The sequence below is a fragment of the Semicossyphus pulcher genome, unplaced genomic scaffold (genome assembly GCF_022749685.1).
Source record: "Semicossyphus pulcher isolate SPU_LCO1_2020_fin unplaced genomic scaffold, fSemPul1.0.p SCAF_10, whole genome shotgun sequence".
Lineage (NCBI taxonomy): Eukaryota > Metazoa > Chordata > Actinopteri > Labriformes > Labridae > Semicossyphus > Semicossyphus pulcher.
In genome coordinates this window covers 1,470,078-1,490,099 of record NW_027211604.1, presented here as the reverse complement: position 1 = coordinate 1,490,099, position 20,022 = coordinate 1,470,078, and the positions used below count along the sequence as shown (strand labels likewise).

The 20,022-nt window shown below is 43.7% G+C and overlaps 1 protein-coding gene across 1 annotated transcript in view; it reads left to right on the top strand.

Annotated features, from left to right (window-relative positions):
• LOC138598357 (polypeptide N-acetylgalactosaminyltransferase 10-like) overlaps positions 1 to 20,022 on the top strand; it is an 85,157-nt gene that overhangs the window by 49,439 nt on the left and 15,696 nt on the right. The window contains exons 5-7 of the mRNA XM_069670142.1: positions 11,478 to 11,663; positions 12,066 to 12,249; positions 17,926 to 18,043. Of these exons, the coding sequence (XP_069526243.1) occupies positions 11,478 to 11,663; positions 12,066 to 12,249; positions 17,926 to 18,043 (488 nt within the window). The remainder of the gene's footprint in view (positions 1 to 11,477; positions 11,664 to 12,065; positions 12,250 to 17,925; positions 18,044 to 20,022) is intronic.

Sequence of the window (20,022 nt, the reverse complement as noted above, 5' to 3'; positions counted from 1 at the left end):
CAGGCCTGCGTCTTATTGGTTGTTTGATTGTTTTGGTGGTTCACAAAAGATGGAATATTATTACAGGAGAGCTGTTTTAATACATGTGACCAAACTACTCTTAGTTTCATATGATCACACACTAAACTCGAGCTGCACGATGCTGTCTTCCCACGATTAAATGAACGTGACTGACGTTTAAACGCTCCACCCGTAGAAAACAAATCAAGCGCTCCCTAAACAGCCCCTCCCCCAGGGGACGACGGAGAGGTTTGGGCTTCACTTTTGGGCGAGCTGGCAGGTCATGTGATGAGCGCCTACCTTGCAGCGGCAGTTTAGAGAGGAAGAGTAAACAACAGAGACGGTCGGAGAAACTAAAGTCAAATGTGTGGAACAGAAGACGAAGAGCTGCTCCCCTGAAACGGCTCGTCAGCGCTTGTTTGGAGGTGTTTCAGGTTTAGGGCGAGTCTTGTTGAGCAAAGAAGTCATGAAACCTGCAACACGACTCACTTGTTCAAGCAGCTGAAAAAACAGCACAAAGTGAGAGTGTGTGAAGGCCGAGAGGAAGAACGAGCTGCTCCCCGTCCTCGTCCAGCGTCAAGTCAGACATCCAGAACAGAGACGCTGATCGAGACGCTTCTCTATCCACCCAACTCCCAAAGACACGTTTTGTTTTGTGATCATCTTAGCACAATTAACTGATGGAAATAAATCATAACCATCCATTTCATTCATCAAGAAAAAGAACGACAACAGTCCTTTTACAGCTTCTAGCCACAGATGTGCGTCAGTCTGTTTTTTGTGTCACCTTGGGCTCATGAGAAAAGGTGAATGTGTTAACCTTTGAGACATGATGTTTCATCTGTTCAGTGCAACCAATGCGCCAATATTTCTTTTTGCATGCAAATGCCTCCTAGTTTTTGTGTTCATGTGCAAAGCAAGTGTTGAAATGTATATGCTCCTTCCATAATAACGCATGGACGCTAACAGTGTGTGCTTTATAAACGAGCGTCCACACACTCTCTGCATTTCAACCCGATGCATTCCTCCCTCACTCTTGGCCTCTCCTCCTCTCTCTCTGCCGCTCTGCAGCCGCGTGGTTACATTTTTCCCAGCTAATTTAGTTTCTTCTAATAAAGCCGTGTTTGGAGGGCCGGGGGGTAAAATGCTGTGGTGGTTTTACACACAAGAGGCAGCACGGAGCAGCGGAGCACGTTATCATGTTGTAGCAAGTGTTTATTTTTTCCATCCTTTTTAATTGGAGTGTACTTTGGAGATGAGAGCGTTTCTCCTGGGAGGCCGACTTCATTAGCACCTGTAAGTGTCCAGGCGTGTTAGCAGGAGGGGAGAGATTGAGAGGGAGAGGCATGCTGGGAGATCGTCTCTAATAAATGCTTGTTACACAATATTTGGATGTGATATTACAGCATTATATTCCTCCTCCTCTTCCCACACAAGAATTAAACTCAGCGCCTCAATTAAGTGAGCAATTGTCTCTGTGTTTTCAGATTTAAGTTGTGATTTTCTCCCTGTTTTAACACGTAGGACGAACACGACTTCTCAGACATGCTCTTTGTTTTGTGTCCTTAAAGCTGTTTTTGTTATTACTATTATTTCTTTTGCAATGAGGTTTAAATTGAGAATTGGAGCTGCTCCCCGAGGAGCGCCATTAGCATCCGTAAAAGTGGAAGTGTCTGGCCTCCTGCCAGCTTAATGGGGGCAATCTTAGAACCAAAACAATCATAAATGCAAGTTAACCATTAGGCACCAAAGAGAAAGGGGAGAGCAGTGAAATGAGCGGTGATAACAGAAATGGCCACTAAGAGCCGGGGTGGTGCTCCAGCTAAAGACTTGTTATGTTTTAACGATCGTCCCCGGAGAGAACGGAGGACGTTTTCTGGCTTTTCAGCAGGTTGGAAAAACTCCGTCTGAACCAAAGGATGGAGGAATAGTAGATCAGGACACAAAAGATGATGGAGAGCGATGTTTTATTCATCGTTATGCATGTTGGTGTCACAGTTGCTGCACGGATGTCAACAGCTCTGCAGAAATGAGCCGACTACGATGAATAACGGCATGAAGAGAGGAAACACCGCAGCGCTCTCACTCCTCTCTGCTGCCGCTTTTTATCGTTCTTTTTATTTACCTTTTCTTAACCCACGATCACTTCTCGTGATTCATTTCTTTTTTATATATGTAATTTCATTATGTTTGTTTTGCGCATGTTTTATAATGAATTGGAAAACGATGTATTTAAAAACACTGTAAGTCAGTGGGCTGGATTGTCTGAGCAGGTTCTGAGTGCAGCATTAATATAAACTTTATTCGGCTGCACACTCAGAACTGCTTTTTATCTTACAGGCAGAAAAAAAGACTTTAAGAAAAGGTGTCACTGACACGATCAGACTGAATGCTGAGCTGAGCTGCTGTCTCACAGCATCTAATGAGTTCTCCTTAAATACGGCCCCCTGACTTTTTCACTGCCAAGTTGCTGATCAACTTTAAAGTAAGGAAATCTAGCTTTTTTCAGATATCATACGTTTGTAGGATTTGGAGGGAGTGTTGACCTGGATGAGGGCGTTCAGGTTTGTGTTGCTGTTTTGTAAGCGAGCAGCAGGGTTTGAGTTTGCTGCGAGCGGTTTGAGCGTGCATGCAGGACGGCCTGCCCGCAGGGAGAAGCAGTCATCGAGCTATCGTTTTGATTAAAGCATGTGGGCCTCTTAAAAGTCTGTTTTGGTTTAAACAGGGATTCAATATAATTGTGATTGACACAAACACATATTACATCACAACAGTGATGCTTTTGTTTCCTGTCACGGCTCAACAGAAAAGAAAACCTCCCACAGAGACTTCAAACATTGATGAAGAGATGAAGCAGTTTTGTAAGTCAACAAAAGCTACAGAGAGCTTGGCATGAAAACAATATGTTACACAATATTACCAATATTTATTAAAATAATTATTATTTATAATCCCTTCAACAGATTTAGCGCTTTCTGCTCAGATCGACAGCTTCCTGACGGCTCTTCCTGTCGTGGCCTCATGCTGATTGGAAACACATAAACAGGGTCATGGAGCAGAAAAGTTGTTATAAGCTCTTGCTCTTTTGCTTCCCCGTGTCATATCTGAAGTCACCGAAGTGACAGTGTCTGTGTGGAAACTTGAACTCTCAGGTCTGAGCCGGCAGGCTGCTATTCAGACTCTGACAATGACTCTCTCAAGGACTAACAATCCCCACGGGGATATTTTTACAGCAGCAGACAGCCGCAGCACGAGAGCCGCTCGACAGGATGAGGTTCAGAGATTTAGAGTGAACACAACAACAGGGCTGCCGTGTTAACAGTGACTAACTGTGACTCTATATCTGTCCCCGTGACTGTTCTGTCTTTATGAAGTCCGTTTCCTCTTTCTTACCACTGCTTCTGCTTCTTACTGTGTTTGTTGCCCTTTAACCATGTATTATCTTCTGCCCTGTACCCCAGTATTGTTATCTGCAGGAAATAGCAAATCCTTAGACACGTGTTCACCTGACATCAGACTGGGTTTCAGATCAAGTCTTGCATTACATTTCTGTGATGCAGAACAGTAGATAGTGTGCCAAGATCAGGCTACGTGATATTTTAGTCTTCCCAGATGGCCGCTGTGTCAGATGAGGTGATCATAGAGTGCTGAATATTTGCATGACTTGGCTGGATTTCACCCCGGAGCAGAATCCTCCTTCTGGTATAAATGCAAGAAATACATCTCTGAAAATAACATGAAACAGCGAACTGATGTTTCCTGAATATTTACCACTTGATAACTTCATAGCAGTATTAAAGAAAATGGCCTTCTGGTGGATAATGAAACTTACAGACGAAGCTTCAGCGAGCACTGCTTCACTCTCACAGACTTTTGTTATCATTTAGTCCGTTTGCACAACAAAGCTCATCAGTGCTCCAGTTCTCACACTCACACTTCTTTATTCTTTGTTTTGCCCAAGATGAGCAAAGTACAGACGTGACTTATTGAACAAAGAGAGAAATAAACTTCCGTATCGCTCCACTCTAGATTGGAAGTTGTTCATGGTGAGGCAGATCCCTGGTGGCCTGCACCATCCACAAGCCCGGCCTTTTGTTGTCTGCCATTAACAGTCTTCCTCTTCACTCCTGTCCCATGGGGATGCTGTCTAATAAAAGCACCGTCTGCACCAAAAAGACAAGTGTACAGGTCGTATGTGCAACAGCTTATTACCATCCACATTTCTGTTCATGGTGAACACGAGCAATTGTTGGAATTACGACAGAAACAAAGGTTAAAGTCAGGTGACTTAAGTCCCTTTCCCACTAGTCAAATAACTCGCTGACACCCGCATTTTTTGCTTCGTGGGAAAGGTTACAATCGGGCTTCAGACCCAGGTCAACTAAAGTTATCGCTTCGGCTCTGATCGGCATTGACGGGAACACAAACTCCGGGTCAACCTGCTTATCTCCGCCCCCTTTCCAGCGCGATGCTATGCTGCGTCGGTAACTTCTGCGACTCCTTGTCATCTCAGCTACAGATTCCGCCCGTCTCCATCCGAGCAGCGCTCAAACATCGTTCCAAATTTGTTGCCGCCGATTTTGATACAAAGAAAAGACAGATGACTACAGATACAACTTAAAAAATCAGTGAAAATCCAAAGAAAAAGAAACAAACTCGACGCGTGACAAAGAGCGCCAACTGTGGACGTCTGGGTAACTTGGGACATGTGCGCCCGCAATTCCTTTCTATCGCCAAAGGTGCCGTCACATAGAACAAAACGGAGAACTTTGAGGTTGTATCTTTAAGATACAGAAGTTGTCGCTACACTGAACCTTAGATTTATATGCATCCAACAAAAATGAACCCAACTCCTGAGATTCATTTGACTTGATCAACTTGAAACTTGATTCACAAAGAAAATGGACTGTTGGAACGAGAGGTCTTCAGAGTTCCTGTGAAATAGACGGTTGGAAGAACCAAAACCAGAACCATGTTGCAGTAATTCATTTTCATTTTCATTCAGAACCGGTCTGAAAAAACATCCATGATAATTGAAACTACTTTTGACCCGAGCAGCACAGAGAGAGAGCCCTGCCTGCAGCACGACGGCCCCTCAGCAGTGAGCAGCTCTGGTCAGCTGCAGCAGCGTTACGTTTCACTTCATCTTGGGAATATAAACACATCATTTTCCCCTCGTGATTATCAGAAACATTATTACACTGATCTGAGACAAGCAGCCGTGTAATTGGATGAAATTCAGACTGATTTGATTTGGGTCTCAGTTACTGGAAACACAGCGGAGTCCCGGTGACCTCTACCTACATCTCTGTCGTTCCATTGAAATTGAACGATAAAGATAACGAGGAGAAATTGTGACAATTGTGGTTTTAAAAATGTCAAGTATAATCGTGATGACTACATTTAAATCAGCTCGATTATGAACACATGCAAAATGTCAGCCTGAAATCCAGCGGCCCTGACAGACATGTTGCTGCTGTGGCTGTAGCTCGTGTGCCTCCAAACGCCGCTTTCATCATTTTACGATTGTGACGGCAGTGTGCACATCTGTATTACATCTCTTATCACAGCCTCAGAAGCTATTTAAGATGTGTGTATTTTATATGGAGGAGGGTGAGGAGGGGGGAGTGTGTCTCCCTCCCTCCAGACTGGCTTATATCATCACAGACTTCTCAGCATCCTTTTTTTTTCTCTTTTTAATGACGGTTGCAAAAAGCAGCTTCAAATGTTTCCCAGCGCTGGCACTCAGCAGAGAAGGAGGGAGGCTGTGTGATGGAGTTCACAGGAGCAGCTGAATATTCTGGAAGAATAAATTAGCAGCTTGGCTCTTTGGTGCCGTGCCAAGACTTCTGGGAAGTTATCCAGCACCTTGGAAAGACAAAGATTTGGATGCCATATTGGATCCAATGTAATTTGAGGTTAATTGAATTGAAAATCTCCCTCTCTCACTCACCCAATGAGTATATAAATAAATAAATCTGCGGTAGGAATGATTAACTGTCCGTACGACAGAAAACGTACCATTAGCGATGTTACAATCTTAATTCTAAATCAAAAACTGATTGAAACAGTTTTGATCAGGAGAAATCTAAAGCAGGATTCTGTTTTTGCTTTCCAACACGGACACTCGGCGCTCAGCGCTAGCCTGTAGCTTACCTTCTGAGACTCCATGCTCACTGCTGCTGTCAGAGATGACAGATACACAACAGAAACACTGCTGGCCGCTCTGCACTGTGTCCCGGTCTTTGCTTAGTTTTTAGTGTTTGTGATTGAATTCTAATTAACGCCTCAGATGGAAGATGCATCGCGTTCCGGCAGCAGAAGCAGATGGAGGGCAGCAAATGTTCGGCTGCTTGCTAAATGGGGGTCCACGGAAACGACCCGGGCATCGATGATGCCTGAGCCCTCATCATGTCCCGGACTTCACAATCTAATAATGACTAATGTGTTTGCAGACATCAGCCTGCTCTTGTTAGCGTGATTTATTGCCTCCACAATTTTCGGTAAACCAGAGGAGCCCTATTCCAATTTATTCGGGTCAAATTAACAATTCATAATTAGACGCAGTAACCTTTCCTGCTCCCTTCTCCTTCTCTGAATGTGCCGTACATGCAATGTAAATGTTCATTGTTTAATCTCGCTGGCTGTCATTAGGAAGGTTATGTAAAATCATCCCATGCAGGGTAAAAGCCTGAATTAATCTGCTAATGGTTAATAGCTAATGGGCTGATTAATGGCTGTACAATGAAGGTGACGGCTCGCCCTTTCCTCTTAGTGTGGCAGCAACCCTATGGAGCCGCTCAGCCCCCGCTTAAGTGTCAGAACCAGGCAGCGCACAATCAGTCTCTGATGAGGCCGTTTAAAGAGGAACGATTCAAGATTAGTCAGCTATAGGTGAATTACTTTCTTCCAGACTGTATTAATTGAGGAAGACGCAGCCTGATGGACACGGTGCGTCAAAACAGAGAAAAAAACCATCAAATATCTCTCAAACAAATGAAGGAGATTATAAACCTAAAAGATATCCTGTAAATGAGTCGTATAGGAGTGGATCTGGTCCTCAGTTCATACGAATTCAAAGCGAATAAAAGAAGCACATGACATGAACATTTAAAGCAGGTACACACAACGGTTTTCTGTGCGTGATGGATCATAGAAGAGGTCGACGTTGACTTTTGGACCAGCACTCAAACTGTCCGTGGAGGTCCTGTGTTTGTTTGACCTACCTCTGACCCCGTCCATGACCCTAAATGCGCTTTGTGTTTGTATGGGAAGAACAAGGACAACACGTGGTAAACTACTTAAAGCTTTTGAGTTGGTGAGACTGAGGTACCAAAATGACTTGGTAAGGTTTAGTTAAATGCTCTGGGTTTGGGGTAAAGTAAGTTATGTGAAATAAAACCCTGGGTTACTTATAAATGTATAAAAACATGGACTTTTGGTTAGTGTATGTTAGACCCATCCATCAACCCAGGCCCCACCCAGTCCCTCTTTATACTTCTTCAACTAACTTCTGCCTTTACGCCAGAGTAATATTTACTAAAGCTTCACTTTAAGAGTAAATGTTGTAATAATCTGCTGCACAGACGTCCTTTAGACCATGTGGGTTATTTTTGTAATTGACGTCAGTGTCCTTACGTATGTACACTCCTATATAAAAATGACTGTGGCCGCTTGCAGCCTGATACCTAAACCAAACAGCATAATATGTGTGGGAATCAGCTTTTGCACAGGCAAGCTTTCTGTGCAGAAATTCTCCAACATATCTGATGTGGTTAATGTTCTGGTTAAACTGGACTAAAGTGGGACATTGTAGAAAATGTTAAGAGTTGGTCTTACACCTTTATCATTTTTTAACACACTGCCTTTTGTCTTCCACGCTGCACTGTATATTAATGCGACGTGCAGGTTTAATCAGCACTTTGGTAAATAATCCATCACTTGTCTCTGAAGCAGTGATTTTGTACTCGAACACACGTTTTAGGGTTTCGTTTGAGCCGGACCTCTTCAGACAGGCTGCATCCCAAAGGGGACTTTCCAGATTAACCAGCAGAGGTCTGTGACAGTTTGATTGACAGCTTTCCTCACTCTGCTCTTGATTACTGCTCTCCTCTAATTCGGTTCACTCTACTTTAATAACGTCTGGTCTTCCCAAACACTCCGGTTTGGGCAGGCTTGTCCGGGGAAGTAATGGTGGGTTCGGATGCTGTTTGACTTGAGGTGATGGGCTGTCATTTACTCAGACTCATTAAAAAGTAAATTATAGGTGAGAGAGAGAGAGAAAGGAGGGATGGAGGGAGACGGGGAGAGAAGGGGCAGAGTGACAGATCTGAGGACCTGCTGGCTTCAGGTTTGTTGGTTTTGGCCGGTCCTGCTGTCTTCAATGTCTCAGCTGTCCATTGAGATGAAGAGAGCTTCCCCGAGAGTCGGCTGCTGCCACACGGCATCAAAATAAAGCAAGGAACTGAATGGAGGGACACAACAAAGGAGGGATCGAATAAGAAAAGAAAGAATGAAGCAAGAGGGAAACCAGAGTGTGCAGACAACCTGTCTGTCATTGTAGCAGCTGCAGTTTATCCTGTTTGAAAGGAGTGCTGCCTCTCCTCCATCCTCTGCTCTGATATTCACAATCCAATTAGTGGTTGTGTTGGAGGGGGTTCCTCAGTGACAGTGGCCCATTTGTAAGAACTGCTTTCAATGAGGGACACTGACAGAGGTAATATTTTATTAATGTCCGGCCTCTCTGCCTATTTTCTGCGAGTAGTGGCCCTTTTTCTCCGGCCACGGAGACTTCACTCGTGTGGTCGTTTAGAAAGATGCAGAAAAGAAAAGGGGACAAAATAAACTTGGTCTTTCAGGGCAAATCGACCCAATCACAGCGCTTGTTTGCCACTGATGGCTCAGTTTGTCTGTCCTCATTATAAAAAGAGAGAAGTGACCTTTTTGCGAAGGTAAGGCGCTTTTTTGTAGACCACAAACAGTTGTCACATGGCCCTCTGGAAAAGCCACCGGACTCCATTGACAAAGACATTTTACCTTGCAGGGTGTTGCTGGTCTACCTCTGCCTCGAATGGTTAGTTTGTTTGTGTTTTAAAGGGTCAGCTCGGACCCAGCAAGAAGAAATAAACATTTGCACACTGCTTCAGCCAACCAGCCGCTCTTATAGTCTTCAAGGTAAAACTCAAAATAGATTCTGGTGGCTTTGGAGAGAGCGACGTAACCGCTGGATCTGCTTTAAAAGGAAAAAAGGTTTCCTGCAATTAAAAAGGTCTGTAGCAATCCTTTTAGTCATGTTGACACTTAGGTTAACAATCTGAGACTGATGGCGGCAAAAACAAGCAACTTTCTGAGTGGATGTACTTTGATCTGACACATTCGCTGGCAGGGATCTCATTGTATCCATTATAGCCAGTCTCGTGTCTGCCAGCTGAAACCATCTCCTGGAGCAAGTTCAAAACGTGCTGCACCTGGAGTCGCTTGAGTTCAACAGGGAGCAGTTCATTAATGACATCATTGCCGAAAGTCACATCAGCATTTAAAAGCATCATCCAGGATGGAAGATGTCCCTGAGTCACTGCAGACGACAGCTTTGGTTAGAATCCAACACTTTGTGTTTCCAGATTGACTTTAAGAGAAAGCGCTGCTGACTCACGTCTCTGCGGTGGAGTCGGACGTTTCAGCATCACATTCTGAGTTCCTCATTTCTCTCATGCATCTGTTGTTTGTGCTTAAGGTGGGCAAATGGTATGTTAAAGCATTCTGGTTTGAGCCATATGGTGTTTTATCCAAACTTTCTCCAATCAAGATGCTGTTAAATGCAAATGAACTTCAGCAACATGTTGAGCCTTTCAAAGTGATAAACAGGGAGATGATGGAGGGTGTTGGACAGATGCCCTCATACATATACAGCGAAGAGAGATGAGGATAAAAGAGCCTTTTAGCACCAAAGTACAATGCCAAATGTCTCCTGTGCAACAGCTTGTTATGATACAAGTTTATTTTCAGTGGGGACCTCTGGCAGCCGAAGTGATTTCATCAGGAGGAAAGGCAGAAGTCAGGTGAGGAAGTACTTGGGCGATAAAGTCTCTTAGAGACAGGAGTCTGGGGCGATGGCTGGGTAAAGCAGACCCAAGGGACAGGAGTACAAGTCTCTTGTGAACCAAATGTCATTGTTGATGTCTTCAAATGACATGGTTCATGTAACATAACACACCTAGGTTCACATCTAACCTAGAAGCTTTGGTGAACCTGACCAAACTACATTTTCATGAAGTTCACCAAATGCTCTACATGTTTGTCGGTTGTGAGGAAGTGTTGCCTGCCTTTGGTAGGTTCAGATCTAGGAAAGACTCCTGTTAAACTTATTAGAGGTTAGAAACAAAGACCTGTCCGGTCATGTTGGTTGGGAGACTTGGAGGAAAGAAGCAGATACTTATTTAAACCATTTCAGGAGTCAAGGATGTACGCAACCAGCTGGACCAGGGTAGCTGATGGGTTTCACTGTGTTTCACTGTTCGGTTGAAAGTATTTCAGCTTCCCGTGGCAGCAGACGGACAGTGAAAGAAGCATGGCCTTGAATCTAGCTCCACTTTTTTATTGACCTGTCAGAAGTGACTTGACGTCTGTGCAGAAAGATTTACTGGCTCCATTTAGGGCAGGATTGATTTCTGTCAAAGGCCGCTCTGAGGACAGACTGGAGAAAAATGTCCATGTTTAGCCTCTCTTTGATTGATTCATGCTTTCTTTCTATTTTGCGGTTTCTTCATATTTTTAACCTTTCAGTTTATCCCACTAGATTTGAGGCCGTGCATTTTCCTGAGATGTTTGACACATTGACCTTCATTTGTACCAACAACCCTGACTTTCTGCAAGCGTTTAAAACAAACAATTTAAATAAATTGCATTTTCTCCCATGACAATAAAGTAAACAGCTTTTCTGAGGATGCTGCATGTATAATTCTCTCTAAGGACATAATGAGCGTTGTTGTAATTTGGGACAGAAAAACTGTTTTATGAGTGCACACGTTATTGGAGAAGATGATTTAGTTCCCTTTTCACTCCGCAGTCGGATCGTCTCTCTTTAGGGTGACATTCAGTCTGACGTCTGCAGCAAAGATATAAAGAAAAAGCCTGTGAGTGCAGAAAAGTGACTGAATATATAGTTTCTGGCAGTATATGGAGGAGTGTGTTCTATTGTAGAGGTCTAAAGGGAAGGATATCAGTGTGGAGCATGTGGCAGATGTCGGGTTTGATGGCGAATGCTTTACTTTCCTTTTGATCTTTCCTGTCGGAGAGAATGTAAGTGAGGTTTTTATGTTTGTGCACAACTTTCTGAAGCAGCTTTCTTTCGTGTCGGTACGGCCTAATTTACCTGATGTGTTTGTGACAAAGGGTTTGAACCTTCTGGGCTCCAATTTCACATTATTCTGATGCATTCGATGTTCTTAACACTGCTGCCTCTGTCTCCCTCTCTGCAGAGCACCTAAAGGTGGCACTCGAGGAGTACATGTTGCGGTTGCCGAAGGTTCGTATCCTGAGGACCAAGAAGAGGGAGGGGCTGATCAGGACTCGCCTGCTGGGAGCTGCTGCTGCTAAAGGAGAAGTCATCACCTTCCTGGACTCTCACTGTGAGTCCAACGTCAACTGGCTGCCTCCACTGCTGGGTGAGGAATAAAAGCATAAAGCTCATCAACAATAAACCATTTTCCCCCCTAACAGAAACCCAATCATTACTCTGACCTCAACCGTGTACCCAGGTCAGAAGCTCAGGACAGTTAGAGTTACAATGATCAGTTAGCTTGGGGTCAGGACCTCACCTCTCTTTTTAAAAATACTAATGACTTGTAGTTGCCCAGACTCTGAAACCTATTGCAAAAAAAACAGTCTTGAATGGTTGATCAGGCTTTGATTTCATTGATTGCTGCTTCCAGACATCTGCAGTCGGTGAAGAGAGGTCCTCAGCAGACTTTGCTTCTTGTAGCCAAACGAGGCCTGAAGCCAAAAAGCCAAGCAGCCACTTCTCTACATTATCAATTGTGAATTAACCGACCGCCTCTGTTTCTCAGACCGCATCGCCCAGAACAGGAAGACCATCGTGTGTCCGATGATCGACGTGATCGACCACGACAACTTCGGCTACGAGACGCAGGCCGGGGACGCCATGCGAGGGGCGTTTGACTGGGAAATGTACTACAAACGGATACCCATCCCTTCAGAGCTGCAGAAGAACGACCCCAGTGAACCCTTCGAGTGAGTGCAGATATGTTTGGCACATTTCACATTCGCTGGTATCTTATTGTGCCATGAGTGCATACATCTGTGAGACAAGTGGCATCAGTGTGAGGCAAAGCTGGGTGTGTTGGCGCACAGCTCTTATGTATGAGCTTGTTAGCTCAGGATACTGAGTGTAGTTTGGGGCTCATTATCTCAGCAGCATTAGACTGAAACTCAAGTTGTCACACCGAGAAATGTTCCAAGATCTATCTTTTCAAACGAGCCCTAAAGTGATCTCTCAAAAAAGTTGCATGGTGTGGACACAAGACATTTTTACATTCATCCACCTCAGTGAGTGTGAAGGTAGAGAACGTAAGGTGATTATCTTTTGATTCATCTTAACAGATGAGTGCAGACAACGATCTTGCATAGACGTCGTCTCTCAACTCAAACTCCGTTCCTGTGTCTTTAGTTTAGTCTTAAGACTGATGAGAAAGTCTCGGCCCAGGTACCCAGTATCAGCCATCCAGGTATCTGCTGGCTACACTGGAAGCTTCAAAACCTTGGCCATCTTTCACCGTGACTGCCAGTGGGTTCTGAGATTGTACCAAACACCTGCTTCGTGACAACGTCCTTAAACCTGCAGAATTCTGAAACTTGATATTATTATTGGGGTTCTACTCTTTAGTAAGGCTTTCTTGCTTCTCCACACATCAGTGGTAGAGTCGGTCGTCTCTCAGTCGGAAGGTTGGTGGTTCGATCCCTGACTGCTGCAGTCACATGCAGAGCCATCAGTGTATGAATGGGTGGATCTGATTAGAATGGCACTTAGGCCTTTGAAAAAGAGTGTGAAAGGGTGAATGTGTCATATAGTGTAGAAGCACTTTGAGTGGTATAAGCGCTTTATAAGTACAGTCCATTGACCACTCTGTCACAGGATTTGGGAAATTGTTAAATGAATTGATGAAGTTGTGAATCATTTCAGTGAAAACGTTATTGAGATTTATTGATCTGAACTAGTTGCACTTAAATTGATTGTTGCAATCACATGCAAAATGAGTCTCCAGTGCAAACAGGACTGATGCTTCTGACACCAGTGTCCTTCCAGCAGCACAGGTAGGTAACCTTTAAGTAATGGCAGCCAGAATAAATAAAGTATACCAACAGAAACACTTTGCAGGGCCAAATAACTCTGCATGTGATGCCAGACACTCCATTTGTAAACCCTGAGGGATTAGCCAGGCAACATTTTCCTGCGTGTGGATGCCAGAGACTATTTGGGTGTGCTGGGGAATACAGTAGGTATCATCAGGGAGGCGGCTGTGGTGCAGAGAGATAAGAGGCTAAAGAAGAAGAAATGAGCTGCAGAACAATCACAATCAATCCTCATTTCGAGAATTAGTCTGCTCTTCTTGCCCAATGAAATGACCTTCATCAGTGCAAATCCAATTTGAGTCGCAAAGATTTTCATTTTCATTCTGATTGACATTGCCGCGCAGAGAATGAGGCGCGGTGGGACGGCAAAATCCATCTTGGCGGTGTGTGTGTGTGTGCGTGTGTGTGTGTGTGTGTGTGTGTGTGTGTGTGGTCGTGTGGGTGTGTGGGTGTGTGGGTGTGTGGGAGTATGATTTTATCCCTGTTCTCATGCCTCTGTCACTGTCCCTTTTGTCAATACAGTCACCTCTCTCGCTCTCTCTAATGTCTCTCGCTCTCTCATCCTCCTTCAGGCTTCAGTGTTTCATTCTGTGATGAGCTCAGGCTTTGACTCTGTCTTTCCTCAAGGTCAACAGACTGAAATGGAGAATGTCAACTTGAGCTTTTCTAATTAAATCCAAATTGTGGGCTGGAATATTCACGGAGCATTGAGTTAACCCTCTCTGTTCTCCAGCGGACTGACACTTGGAAGAGAGATCTGTCAGAATGCAAACAGACATTGTCGGGCTTCGGCATCGTAAAACATTTTTAAATGGGCAAACTTGTGATTTAAACCAGGAGCTGTTCATCAAATAATGAGAATAAATCAAAGACCATGTGAGGAGGTTTTAAAAGAGAAGACTCATGCCTTTAACTTGCTTCTTTCTCATGGCCACTGATGGTCGACTCCACTGGTTGCACAAAGAAATATCAGCAGTGTTAGAAAAGGTACTTCGCAACCTAACTTTAGGCAGCATCTGCTGGGAGCAGAAGTAAGTCCAAGAATCTGACCGAGCAAACATGTCGGTCAGCAATCACACGGATGGAGCCTGATACGCAGCCCAGTAATGACTTCTTTGGTATTGTATTCTTCCAGTTGTTTGCAGAACTGTTGAGGTGAGTTCAGTCAATGCAGGTCAATATTAATTCAGTGGAGCTGCTCGCTGGCTGTAAATAGAAGTCAAATCCAATTTGCCTCTGTGTTTCTAAATTGATTTCCTTCTTTGAAAACATAAAACGTAACATCAAAATGGTTGATAATCACAGTCATTCAGAGCTACAGCGCTGTCTGCATTTCTTTGAAAGACCACCAGAATAAATGTTTAAAGGACTTTGATGCACTACCATCATGCAGGTCAATATTAAGCTTGTACCTCACAGTGAGTGTGTGAACAGGTAGTCAAAGGGAGTCTGTATGGGGTCTAGTCTGTGATTGATGTGAGATATAACCATGAGAGCATTTTAACACTGACTGAAAACAAAAACACCGTGTTAGCAGCTTATGAGACTGCACTAAGGCACAGCAGCGTTCTGACATATAGCCAAGGTCACCGTGCCAACAATGTCAGTGCTCACATGCTAGTGTTTTGCAGGTATAATTTTTACCTTGTTAACATTCTAGCCTTTGCATCTTTCCTCACGAGCATATGCTAATTACCACTTATCACAAAGTAAAGCTGAGCAGGAGTGTTATTAGTTTTAAGGTGTTTGGTCACAAAGCAAAGTATACAGAAATAGTTCCAGAGCATCAGCGATACTAAGAAGTTGCTAAGCAACACAGCAGCAGCAGCGCTCTGTGTGGTGACTTTAGGTCAGCTTATTAGCATTTTAAATGAAGGGCTGTGCAGCTACAGATATGTTCATCTGGCTTTGAATGAGGCTCCTTCTGTGACTGAAAAGACAAAGAAACTTGTATTATTTTTGTTGTAATGTGAAGCGAATGGTCACATGTACGCTTCAACATGTGTAGAAAAAAAATACTAAATTACATGTGGATGAGAGTCTGACGTCACAACAAATATGTGGGTTGTGATACCTAACTTAAGTGACTTTACATACTCGATGCTGCAGGTTACGTTACAGTGTTCAGTGTTTGACACAGGAGTTTAGCTGCTCCTGGCTGAAAGTCATTGCTTGTCGTGCTTAGAGTGACGTGAGAAATAAATAAAAACAAGATTTCCAAGAGACACAGCAGAGAAATGTGAAATCAGACAGGAATGAGAGGCGAGTGATCTCCCCGGGTCCACGTGATCGTTGCTGTGGATACAGAGAGAGTGGGAGGTGCTTAATGTTGCCCAGGACACACTGCCAGACGTATGTGGACAAATGCATCCCAGACCACCTCCGTATGTGGCCTGAGCGATCGGATCTGAATGCGTCCTCTGTCTGTCCTCGGTGTGTTCAGACCTGTACTTAGAGCTGTCCACTTGTGATCCGATCACAAGAACCACATGTTGATACCAAATGTAAACAGGGTCTTTGTTTGACACACCCTTCCCCCACTTACCAACCCCCCCATACTGTCTTCATCTGTCTTTATATCATGATACCTGATGTCTGCCTTTTATCCAGTAACACTCACATTTGGATGTTTTAAAGTAGCTCAAATATAAAAGCAATGAACATTTAAAAACTCTGTATCCTTAATTAATAACAAATCATGAAGGAGCTGTGCTATAAGTTGAGATACAACAACACTGAGCAGTCGAAATAGTCATCACTAATATATTTTAAAAGTTTTATAGTCCAGTTAGCTGTGGTAGCTAAGTTGGCAAGAATTTCCAAATCTACTATCCTTTTATTTGAGCAGCTTCCAAATAAAACATGCAACCAGACCAGATAAATTCTCCCTCCCTTTGATTTCCAGCTATTTCTCTTTTCCTTCAGACCTTCCTCTCTTCCCGACACAAGTTAATCTCTATGCAATCGTCTAGCATGTAGAAACAGATTTCTACAGCAATGAAGCAGAAAAATTACATTTAAGATTTGTATAATTTGTGTTTTATATGCTCCTGAAGTAATTATACTTGGTTGTAGAATTTGGTAAAAGCAGTGGTTTGAAACATACATGAACAGTAAACGGTGTTTAATTAAGATCAGATCAGATCAGATCAGATCAGATCAGATCAGATAAGTTCAGATCAGATCAGATATTGATCCCCAGAGGGGAAATTTGGTCGTTGCAACAGCACTAAGACAAGCAAGAAGCAAGAAGACAGAAGGCAAATACAAATAGAAGTAGGAATAGAGAAGAATAAAATAAAGTTAAATAAGATATATATACAACTGGTACACAACACTTGTGCCTAAACTCACTGCTGGACGTTTGTGTCCATCAGAGTTGTGAGTTATCGCTGTGGTCTGTCCTGAAGCCAGTGTGTTTCCTTCCACAGGGAGGTGAAGTGTGTTTGTGTTTTCTTCCTGTGGCGAACAAGAGCTAACAATCTCCACCCCACAAATCAGTGCCCACACAGTGTCTGCGCTCTCTCTGCTAAGCTCACACACTCCAGTGACCATCCAACCGTCTGCAATTTGTGCAGCCCGTTGTTTATCCTTTGTCTCCTGCTGAAAGTGTGCCCACTGCATTTCATTCAGTGCTACTCCAGAGAGGCAACGTGTGTGCGTGTGTGTTTGTGTGTGTGCTTGTGTGCATGTGTGTGTGTGTGTCGGCTTCCTTGTTTCCTTCAGTTTTCCCCCTCAGGCATACAACAGTTACCAGTCATGGACAATGAGCTGCTCAGACACACAGTCACCCAGCCAAGCAAATCAAGTCAGTCAGTGTGACAAACATATTTTAAGAGTTGGAGGGCGATGTTTGTGCCTGCTGTGTCTCCGCTCTGTCATGCAAGTTTGTCAGGCCTGGATTGTAGTTTTCAGGGTTTGTAGGATACGCTTTTTGTAGAGACATACAGAACAGTCACAAAGAACTTGTCCACCATTTCTCCAAAGATGGCATAATGAACCGTAACTCCTTCCCAGTAATGATTGAATGTACAGTTATTAGCTCTCAAAGAAAAATAAATATGCAGAGTCAGTTGTGCACAGTGTGGATGAGTGTTCTGCATGGATGACAAAAACAAAGAGCAAGGTGTGTGGTGAGAGGAGGTCTGACCCCAGACTGGCTGCTGCTCTCTCTTATATGCATGAGGCGCACCGGGCCCAGGTGTGTCCCACACTGCTGATTAGCCTGCCACCAGGTCTGCAGCCCCGGAGACAGAGAGCAGAAGCAACAGCAGCAGTATACCAAGCAGAGGGGCTGTGACAATTCACAATTATGTAGCCTATAAACAAATTATAGTTCACTGGTATAATTATTAATAATTCATGTAGATAGCCTGCTGAGGTTTAACACAAAGGGACCATGTAGCATTTTGGTGATGTTAAATGAGGTAACGGTGCTATTAGGATACACTGCAGTGACAGGCTTTGCATCTGGACCGTGCAAAACTTGTATTATACTACCTGATGGCCCCAACTGTTCCTTTTGATCCCTGATCGTGTATGTTCTGTGTCCTGCAGGTCTCCAGTGATGGCAGGTGGACTGTTTGCTGTGGACAGGAAGTGGTTCTGGGAGCTGGGAGGATATGACACGGGTCTGGAGATCTGGGGAGGAGAACAGTACGAGATCTCCTTCAAGGTAAAAACAGATTGAAACACGCCATGACCGCACACAAAAGCGCGCTGTAGAGAAGCTAACAATCAGTGGAGTGTCTTTGACTTTTAAAGACTGAATCTGGATGCTTTTCTTCTTTGATGTTTGGACACAGTTGAACTTTCTTCATTTATGTTGCAAAGAAGGTGCAAACACTTTCTGCACTCTCATGTCTTTTGCATACTTTTATTTAAATCGAGTTTCCTCCAGAGCTCTTGAGCATTTTCTGACGTTGAGCCGTTCTTGCATCTCATGCTTTATTTGTTATCCGCAGCTTTTTAAGTAAACTAATTTTGTTGTGTCCATGAAATATTCCTTGTTCCCGTGATTTGAGCCAAACATGCTCCTACGGTTCCGTGGAAGATTCTCCACATTAATCATACTCAGAATACACTATTAGATTTAGCTTTTGTCTGCTGCTTCAGCATGAATTATTCTATAGCGTAGCATAAAATGTACACGACGGCCAGCATGTAAGAACCCGCCTCCCCCTCCTCTCTGCTGCCTCTGTAGTTAGCGAATTCTGGACAGACAGGACGGCCGCTCACAATAATTGAATTCTGGTTTGAATGAGTAAGGACTTTTGTCGTCTCACTCAATTAAGCACAAAGGCCACTGCTGGTTAGGTTGATTTGATTGGACATATGCTGCAGTGTGATAGTAAATGTTGTTCCTCGGAGTGAAGTTTCCAGTAGAGCGGCTTTGTTGTTCATGAAAATTGAACATCCAAATTGAATTAACTGTCAAAATTGTTTTACCTCCCACTGCTTCTCCATATTAATGAAAACCCTTTCTGTTACTCTAGTTTGCTAACTGATAGTAAATTAATCGTGATTCAACATGCATGAACATGCTTGGAAGCTTTTATGTGTGCTGTTACAGAGCAAAGCACTCACTGGGCAGGGTTTCGCTTCCACACAGTCAACGTCGGTCGTGTAAATAAGCCGATAGTGAGCAGAGACATAAAAGGAGCAGTTGTCTTCTTTTTCCTTTACATTCCAGTATTTTCAAACTAGGACTTATCGCTACATATTTTGGGGTCTAAGTGACTAAAGTGGAAAAAATGTTATGGGATGGCTCCAATGGCTACAACATAATCTATCAGGGCAAATATCCCCGTTCAAAGTTTTTCCACTAACGTGTTTATCTTTGCCCGCGACAGGCTGACAGGTGTCTGACATCGTACAGAAAATGTCCTGCAGTAAAAACACCTTTTTGTTATGACACCAAAAACAGCCTCAACAGCCGCCAGACTCAAGTGACAAAAACAGTAATTTTACCTCGTAGAAGAATCAGCAAAGTGGTTATTTATCTGACAAGGACTGACAGTTATCACAAAAGATGCATTATAGTCAACTTTTCTATCCATTTTCCTCCACTCATCCGGGGTCGGGTCGCAGTGGCAGCAGACGTTCTTCTCCCTAGCAACATTTTCCAGCTCCTCCTGGGGGATCTCGAGGCATTCTCAGGGCAGGTGGGATCTTTAATCCCTCCAGCGGGCTCTGGGTCTGCCCCGGGGTCTCCTCCCAGTAGGACGTGCCTGGAAAACGTCCGCAGGGAGACGCCCAGGAGGCATCCTAAATCAGATGCCTGAACCACTTCAACTGGCTCCTTTCGATGCGAAGGAAGAGCTCTACTACGAGCTCCCTCACTTTTCACATCTTTGTTATCAGAATCTTGAGATTGGAAACAGCTTAGTGGGTTGAGTTTGGTTTTCAGTTTGCAGGAGAGCCAAAAACAAAGATGGACATCTGATTCAGTTTACTGCTTAACACCATTTAAAAGTTACCCTAACCTTAACCCTGATTTAAGTGTTTAGAAAAATAAAAGTGACCTGGTTTTGAATAGTACAAACGGTTTCTGTTAATATGGAAACTGGTCTCGTCCCTTGTTTTTAAAAAACATTATATAAATAAAGTGAGCCTTACTTTAAGAAAGAGATCTGAATGCCTTCCTGTGTCGTG